This window comes from Pavona decussata, unplaced genomic scaffold, assembly GCF_977016875.1.
Source record: "Pavona decussata unplaced genomic scaffold, jaPavDecu1.1 SCAFFOLD_84, whole genome shotgun sequence".
Lineage (NCBI taxonomy): Eukaryota > Metazoa > Cnidaria > Anthozoa > Scleractinia > Agariciidae > Pavona > Pavona decussata.
Genome location: NW_028145502.1, coordinates 1925253 through 1934084, shown reverse-complemented (window position 1 = coordinate 1934084; position 8832 = coordinate 1925253). Strand labels below are relative to the sequence as shown.

General features: G+C 38.7%; 1 protein-coding gene across 4 annotated transcripts in view; it reads left to right on the top strand.

Moving 5' to 3' along the window:
- Positions 1-1527: 1527 nt before the first annotated feature.
- Positions 1528-8832, top strand: part of LOC146475368 (uncharacterized) — a 68540-nt gene continuing 61235 nt past the window's right edge. For 2 of the 4 annotated variants that reach the window (XM_085115784.1, XM_085115786.1), the window contains exons 1-6: positions 1528-3622; positions 4194-4302; positions 4820-4905; positions 5657-5755; positions 6272-6316; positions 7036-7233. In XM_085115784.1, coding sequence (XP_084971910.1) covers positions 3542-3622; positions 4194-4302; positions 4820-4905; positions 5657-5755; positions 6272-6316; positions 7036-7176 — 561 coding nt within the window. In that variant the 5' untranslated portion in view covers positions 1528-3541 and the 3' untranslated portion in view covers positions 7177-7233. Of the gene's footprint in view, positions 3623-4193; positions 4303-4819; positions 4906-5656; positions 5756-6271; positions 6317-7035; positions 8596-8832 lie in introns of all 4 variants that reach the window. The other 2 variants (XM_085115783.1, XM_085115782.1) reach the window with 2 other exon arrangements.

Here is an 8832-nt window from a genome sequence, read left to right as displayed (position 1 = left end):
AAGCAAAAAATTCATAACCCCGGAGTGATAGCGCATGCATGTTAAATACAAAATGCATGACTGTCCCTTTGCGGAAATAAATAGTACTTGATACACATGAATAAAGAGTTGACTGATAGCTTAGATTTTAAGTAAATTGTCGGGATACTACAGAATAGCAAAATCTGAAAACAGTCTGAAACAATTCAGAATTAATAAAATTAAATCAGTTATATATTTTGCGCGTAGGATGTACTCCAGCCTGGCAAGGATCCAGGAAAAATGTGACTGTTTTTCGTTGCACAAGTAACTGATCTTTGTTAAATGGCGAGGATCGACTTCTCTATAAAGCTACGGCTTACAGGGGCTTTTTCAGGTACCCTTACGCAAGAAATATCATTTGCATTTTTACCGTTTTAATTTTACTATATTAGCTGTGTAAAGAAAGGTACCGTTTGACTGAAAAGTCATTTTTAATGTGGTGAATCAATTCGCTGGTTAGAAATCCAGACATTAATCGGGGTGATTTCTTGAATCCTTGCTCAAAATGTTTTTCCTAATCTTTGTTCTCTTTCAGCTGTGTAAAGGTTACCTATTGAAACGTGAAAATCACTTAATTACTCAATTTTGGAGGCATCTAGGTTTTTTTGTCCTTTTGTAGAAGTGGGTTGTATGTATAATTTTTTATTTTCTTTTATGCTTTTTTCTCTGATTCTTTAAATGGGTATTGTATGGTATATTTCTTTTGTCTCCACCGCTATAAGGTGTTAAAATAGCTGTAGCATGATTCTTGAAAGCGACCTAAAAGTAAATAAATCAATGTAGCGCGAGGACATTTTCTGATTTCCCTCATCAGTGTTTGGTCAGGAAATGATCCTTACAAAACAAGCAGTTTATTATGGAAAATAACAACAGGGACAGAATACACTCATCTCGCCAAAAGAACACAGATTTTCACTGAATTCGTGATTGATAAGTGGAATACAGTAAAACAATGGCAAGCATAAAAATGGAAACCTGACTGTCGGCTGGTGACAAACTACTGCCAATAACTAAATTTTAAATGAATATTTGATATTTGTAATGCGCCGCCAGTCTTTCCTAAATTAAATCGGATCACACAAAAGTTGCTGTATTGAACCTTTTTTTTTTTTAATTGTGTCCAACATTTCCTGAAATGCATTGTTTTTGCTGAATATAAAGTTGCGTTCGACGAAGTTAGAAGAACGCAACCTAATCTGCTGGGTCAGTCCTATGACTTCTTGGGTCCCCTGTAACCAACGAGAAAGCTCTTGGAAATTTTTTTTTCGTTGGACTGGCTCAGTGGACTGGCATGTACCATTTCGGCGCCATCTTGAATAAATTATTTCAGAACGTTTTGCCGTACGTCATGCTCAAGGCCTACTGCGCATCTCGTGATGAATAAATTACTTTGTGTTACCGTACGTACTGGGCACCTCTTGACTCGATCTGTATGATCTTCTCATTTGTTGGTATTGGTACAGTCTCGTCACTTGTTGGTAAGTAAATGCTTTTTTCTATATTTTGGAGGAAATGCACGTGGACAGTTTTCTATGTACGATTTACAAAATCCTGAAGGAAATGTAAGACCACAGCGACAAACCGATGAACCGTGCCCTTAATCTGTTGTTCTGTCCATTTTGTTTATTTTCGTCATCTCCGCTGTTACGATTAGTCTGCTACCTACATTTGCCGTAGAATACACCGAACACGGTCTGTTTTCTCAGAATGTGCGATTGTGCTGAACAACTGGCGGCCATATTTGAGCGAAATGGCCTGTTGTGGTCACTTATTCGCCTCCGATAAAGAACGTATATGTTCTCGTGCTGGATCAGACAAAACAGGAACTAAACTTGATGGAGCTTGTATAAAGTACCCAGCAGACTGCGTTCGTCTCACAATTCAAGTTCAAGGGCTTTATTTCTTCCACTCTTTGACGAACAAGGACATATTGATGGTTTGCATGTGACGTCATGGCGGCCATGTTGGTGGACAGGAACAATAAGATTTTTCTCCTCGGGGAGTTAGCTTCCATTCTTATGCAAACTATGTGGGCAAATTTTGTTTTGTTTTGTCCACCAGTATAACGACAATGCAAACCATCTATACAGGATCATTTACGATGAACAATACGGTAGCATTTTTATGGTGGTACACGGCGCGCATTTTAAACTGAGATGAAGGCTTTCAATATGCTGATTAGATTTCAACATTCAAAATGTTTATCGCTTCATAATGATTAGCAGCGAGATTTTGGCGTAGTGTTTAAATAATTCCTTACTAGAACCTACTAGGAAATAGTGGTAGTTTGATGAATAAATCCATTATTACGTAGATTTTTCTGAGCTGTTTTTACTGGAGCCTTCATAAATTTCCTATCAAGAAGATAAGTACTGTTTTACAAATTTAAAAAAAAATAGAATAGATAATAAATGGAAAATATGTCAAAAAGTCGGGTTAAAGGCAATTTAAAACGAGGGAAAATCGCATTAAATCGGTGCTTTGAGAGGGGAATGTATCAGGTTTACATTTAAGAGTTAAGTAACTTGAATTGGTTCTAATCGACCCGAATGCGACATGCAATGGTCTTCACACAATCAGCTTGCCACGTCCGCATTCTAATTCGTATGTGTTATTTGACCTTGCGGATCACATGCATGCACTTTGTCAAGTAACTGCCGCCCAGCGTATCACGTGACTTTCCATTCAGTATTCTAAGCCTCATGTTGGCCTTACTCTATAAAGCTAAAGGTTGTTTGAGGGAGACTGAGTTTTAACGAATACAGGTTACAATTAAATGCGTTACATCACATTCATGAAACCCTTAACACCTTCCCTCTTAACAGTTAAACTACCGTTACAAGAAGTCTCGATACCTTCTAGCTCCTTCTCGAGTGATGGCTAGAATCCAACCCAAGTCTCCCGCCTTTTATCCATAATAAAGCAAATATAAAAGATTAACGATAAGCTAGTAACTTACTCCCAAAATACTCAATTTACTTTCTCTGTTAAACTGACCCTTTTAAGATATTATAATTGACCCATAATACTATAACATCTAAATTCTCCTTAAACAACAGCGGTGGTGGAAAAGTAATTAGTACAAAATTAAAAAGTCAAGTAAGGAGAATTGAAACTTTAAAGGATTAATATGTATAGAGGTTAAGCCCTGAAACGCGAAAGCAATTATTGCTGTTGTGTCACTATCAAAACCTATAAGTTAACACGAGGAGAGACCAATATTTTTTAAGACTGTTTCCTCAATGAAATATCTTTAGACGTCTGAGATAACAGTTTTCAAACTGTTAGTCATGCAATTCGGCTCAGTGTACCTCAGTTTGATCATTGAGTCTGTGGATAAACTCTAGAAAGAACTGAACTAAGTTACTCAGAGGACAGTACTTCATCGCCTCTTGTCCTGTCCGACTTTAGACTTTCACGATAGCAACAACAAAAAAGGTTCTAGTTGGAGCCAGATGTGTACGTTATCGTCATTTAAAGACTTAAACGTTTAATAACAGCCCAGATACTGATCACAGGCATGGCACGCTTCTGCTTCATTCGAAGATTTTTCTGCTGCGACCTTCAACTGGGCACGTTCTGTGTTTCACTCTTCTCCATGGTAGGTTGATACGTATCTTTCTTCGCTATATATAGCCTTTTTGTGACCATATTACTCAGTGAAAATTTAAAGTTTTATTGTCAGTGATTTATCCTTTAGGTTAGGTAGTTAGGTAACTTAATATATTTTAGGTTAAATTTACACGACTCCTTGGAAGACCGTCTAATATGATACGATTTCGTGTATAAACAATAATACGGATTGATTTGATTTGATTGAGTCAGTTGTCGGCTGAGAAACGAGAATTAAGAGTAAATTTCTCTCAAAATGATAAACAGTAAATTGCGTATTTTCGAAAAGGCTTTATCATTTTTAAGTAAAATAATCTTCCATCCGGTTGTCAGCAAACTTCAGCTCTATAAGTTCAAATTAAGATAGCTAAACTGACAATAAGCCAAAATTATCATGAAACAGTTTTCATCAGTGCGATAACAGTCAAGGATCTTTCTGACAACGAACTGAATCAAACCAATCGTTAGCTAATCAATACTTCAGTGTGAGTTAAACTACTTCATAATTATAATAATCATTTCTTACTCATTCAACTGATTTATTTATCGTCCTGTCTTAGGCTTTATCTGCCGTAAACATCTCGTTTTTTGTTCAAGCAATCGAGGCAATAAAGAAAGGGCAAGCAGAAAACAAAGATGATTTGCTTATTCGGAACAATCTTACCGATGGTAAGCGCCAATAATTTTGAGTCTTTTTATTTCAAAACCGGGTCTTTTCAGCTTTTGTTGATTCATACCTTTGGTGCATTTCATATAGGACAGGCTATCATCGACCTTTCACATTTCATTACGGTCGTTTTACCGCAAAAAGCTTGGGAGAGATGAAAGAAGAGGTAGTCTTCTTGAATTTGCGAGGGTTTAATTGGAAAACAATAAAAGACCTACACGAAAGTAATCAATTTGGTAAAATAACCGGTCCATTAGAACACTCGCCCTTTTCCAGTATTTCACATCTCACCTTTGGGCTTAAATCCTTAAAAAGTTCCTGGAGAATTTTCACCTAGTTCATCACTTGTCTTTTCCGGAGGGGCGTTCAATCAATTCACATACGCCACATTGTTAGTTGAATCAAGGGTAATCCACTTAACCGGTTAATAACTAAATTAAATTGCTCAGCTTTTTTTATTGTTCACGAACTCAAGTCTCTTATTCTAGCTGATACTCAGGTGTACGGCATCTCTTTCAGCTGCGCTCAAAGTTTCTTACTCTGGAATAGGATTAAGTGCTGCAGACATAACTATGGGATTGCTCCTACTCTGTGGAACGTGCCAGGTGAAATATAATTATCAGCTGCAATTAATATGTTATTCTACTCAAAACAATTTCCAAAGCAATATTTGTATTTTAATCTTCTGTTATATTGCTCCGTGACCGCGAGTAACACATTGTAAATTTAAACGATGTGTTTCAAACCCCAAAGTGCCAATTTTACCCTTTGTGACCCAGGTGCTAGCTGCTTCATCCCGGACCTTCTAGGGCCGTTTTGGTCAAAGATCACTTCGGTGCAGTCTCGGAATCATGTTAGTCCTTAGGTGCGTTTTAACCCTTGAGATGAGGGTCTTTTGGCCCTCAAAATACAAATCAAATCAGCCCTAATTAGGGGGCTAAAACAGGTCTTATGAACATGATGAATGTACATTGCACTTGTTTTGATTGCTGATCGCTACCAGAAGCTTGGAGAAAGAGGGCCAGGGAAGAAAGCTTAAGGGTCGGGAGAGTGTCAGAATGGGTTTGAAATTCCCGCTTCTCATAAGATGTTTACAAAAAGCTAATGAACTAATAATATTAGGAAATCAGTTCAGATGTTGATGCTGGGAAATACTGAGAAATGTAAAGATACAAACACAAGTAATGTTCTGAGGTGTGTTTCTGTCTGTGGAAACAACTGGCATGTTCTTTTTGTTCTAATTATTGTTGTTTTTGTAAGATTTCTTTATAACAAACTTGAAAAATGCAATACTGATGATAATTGTCTCCATCCCATTATTGTTTTGTTTTGTATTGATATGATATTTACATTCAGTTAAAGGTTTGGAAGCTTTGGTCCTGGATTATTTGGCGATTTTTGATGTTTGCTTATCTTGTCGGAGTCACCGCCTTCTTTTTTGTGGCATGGGGAAAGGTAGGAGAAGGATAAAATATGGAATGGTTAGCCGTGTTGCCTAAATACCACATTATGCTCTAAATAACGTACTAAGCTGCAGAGACAAAAAATGGCTTAGGGGTGTGTTCATTTCTATAGCCGGATGGTATAGCAGAAGAGTATTGGAATTTAAGGGAGATGGAATCATGGCTTCAAAGACAGCTAGTTACCTCAGTAAGTGTCCTTGAATAGAGCTGGTTTAGGATCATTTGAAACAATTGCCAGGGTTAAAAATATGTACGCATTGCGTACATGTGGTTAGTGCTGTGCACGCGCTGTGGAGCTGTTTGTTTACGGACACTCTTTCACTCACTCACACACTCTTACATGCCTGATGACATAGTGGATAGAGCACTACAGTGCACTTAACCCACAAAAAGGAAACATGTCAATTAGCTTGGTGTCTAAAGCACGTAATTTATCATTGACAGATCAAACTCCAAGAGTGATGTCTAAAACCTGATTGTTTATTTCTTTGTTTCTTTTTTGGTCCAGGTCCCACCTATTGCAATTATCCTTCTGGTTGGCCTTGTTTTTGTGGTAAGTCTTATACTCTTGTCAATTCTATAAATGTACTCAATCGTGGAGGCGCAATCGGGACCCTTTTTTCTCACTTTTTCTCGCTCCCCCTCTCCTTCCACGATTATGCCTGCTTCGCAGTCTACTTGAGGCGAGGTGGTGTAGTGGTCAATCCCACCGTACCGAAAAAGTTGTCGACTGCTACATTTATCTATAATTCTTAACGTATGAAATCCTAAAAGGGCTCATAAAAACGCACAGATTACCTTGAATGGTCGTTGTAGAGAATTTGATCTTGGTTGAGGCAATTTACTTGCCTATTATTAATTGTTATTATTATTATTATTATTATTATTATTATTATTATTATTATTATTATTATTATTATTATTATTATTATTATACCTTTCAGTTAGTACACGCGGTGTGATTGGTCATTTTTTTCGGGACTTATTTCACTGTATGGCCCGCAAAATTCTATTCACCGTTTCCCTTGACTTCAACTAGTTTCCTTTCCTCCGCGCCCGATTAACCTCATAGATATAATAAATATCTTACCAACCTCGTCTTCTTTGTCCGTACTGTAAGTTACGGATCGAGAATTTTTCCCATTGATTTATGGCCCGCGCGCTTCACGCTTAGACCATAAATCAACTGGAAAAAGAAACTCGTTTCGTATAACTTACGGTACGGACCTCGAACTGGGTGGTAAGAGGTATGTATTTCACAAACTGTTTCAGATCGCCTGTATCATAGTGGTGTATTCTCTGACTCAAGAAATCAGAGAAACAGAGGATCTCAAGAATGAAGTTTCAATGGATTCACCCGCTGTGTTGCTTAGCAACCAAAAGCGTTTGACTTCACCTGATCATTACTTATAAACTTGTCGAATTTTTTTGGATTTGTTCTTCAAGGTCTGTTAACAGAATTAAGTAAAGGTGAACGGAAGTTTGTTCAGGTTCCAAGTAGAAAACAAAAGTGACATCTGCAGTTTTCACAACAAAGAGTAAGGAGCTCCAGACGAGGGGGAGGGGGGGGAGGCAATATAGGGCAGGACGAAGGTAGACAGTTCACAGTCGCCTATTTGTTTCGTGGGATTTTCGAGACTGGTACACTTCAAACGAACTGCCGCCATATTGGTTTGTAATGGCGAGTGCAGCCTGAAGAGAGAGTGTACTTCCGAGGGGGTCCGGAGTAGAGGGGGGGGGGGGGGGGGGAAGGCAGGAACTGGCTAGAGACCTCCTCGGTAGTTAAGACACTCTACCCAGGTCGCCGCTCGACGTTACAAACCAAGATGGTGGCCGTTCGATCGAAGCGTACGAGTCTCGCAAATCCCACGGAAAAATAGGGGACTGTGAACAGTCTGGGACGAAGGGAGCGCTACTTTACGTTAGCCCCTCTCCATGGCATCCTTTGTGCGCCAGTCCACTCTCATGTTCAATCTCCTCTCAGCCCACTTACAATAAATGGCGACGAGAGTGACTGGGTACGAGTCTGTAAAGGCTGTAGCGACCCACCCCTCCACCAAGACAAGAAAATACAGACAAGAATAAACACGTATCAGAAATTATATTTGTCGAGCGTAGCACCATAACTAATAATAATAATAACCTTTTATTTACCATCGGCAGTGTTTATAGCACAAGTGCTAGTGGGGCCGAGCATTAAACCTCGTAAAGAAATAATACAAATTGAAAATAACATGGCTAAAAATCCCAACTGGCAGGAGGCAGACCAGCTGGCTATTTACAAGCGCGTTCGAGGAGTTGAACTTGGGGCTACCGAGAAACAACTCCAGCTAGTGGTCAGAGCGGGACTTGAACCAGGGACCACCGAATTTCAAGTCCGGCGCCCTAACCACTCGACCACTGCTAACTGGGTAATCTCATCCCAACACTGAAGATAATCTTGCTGTCCCCCTTCCCTGTACCAATTTTCTTAAGAACAGTTTCAGGTATAGTGGTGCGGTGTTATGGAACAGTTTACTAACTCATTGCGGCAGGCAGGATCTCTAGCATCTTTCCATGCTAGCTGCAGCGGCTTCTTTTAATGTAATTGCTTAATCGAACACGGCTTTCATGTAAAGCAGTTTACTTAATTTATTGTAGGTTTAGATAGTTTATATAATATTACGAATTTTGTAACTACAATTAGAATGTTTATTAGTAGTACCTAGTGTAACCGGATGAGAATACCGTGGATAAATAGAGTAATTTGAGTTTGTCTTTGATTATATAACTCTCAAAATTTCAAGGATTTACGACATCACATCTTTGAAGGTTTACTCAGTGTATTTTCCGGTGTTTGCTGATTACTACAGTCGAACCTGTATATAACGGCCACCCTCGGGACTTGAGGAACTGGCCGCTTAATACAGGTGGCCGCTTAATACAGGATCACTAAAAATACTCACTGGGCGTTGTCTAATGTCAAATTTAATGGTGTATCATACAAAAACATTTCATGCAAGGAAACAATAGGACAATCAACACTCTTTCAAGAGATCAATACGTTAAACAAAGCTCAGTGCCAACTTG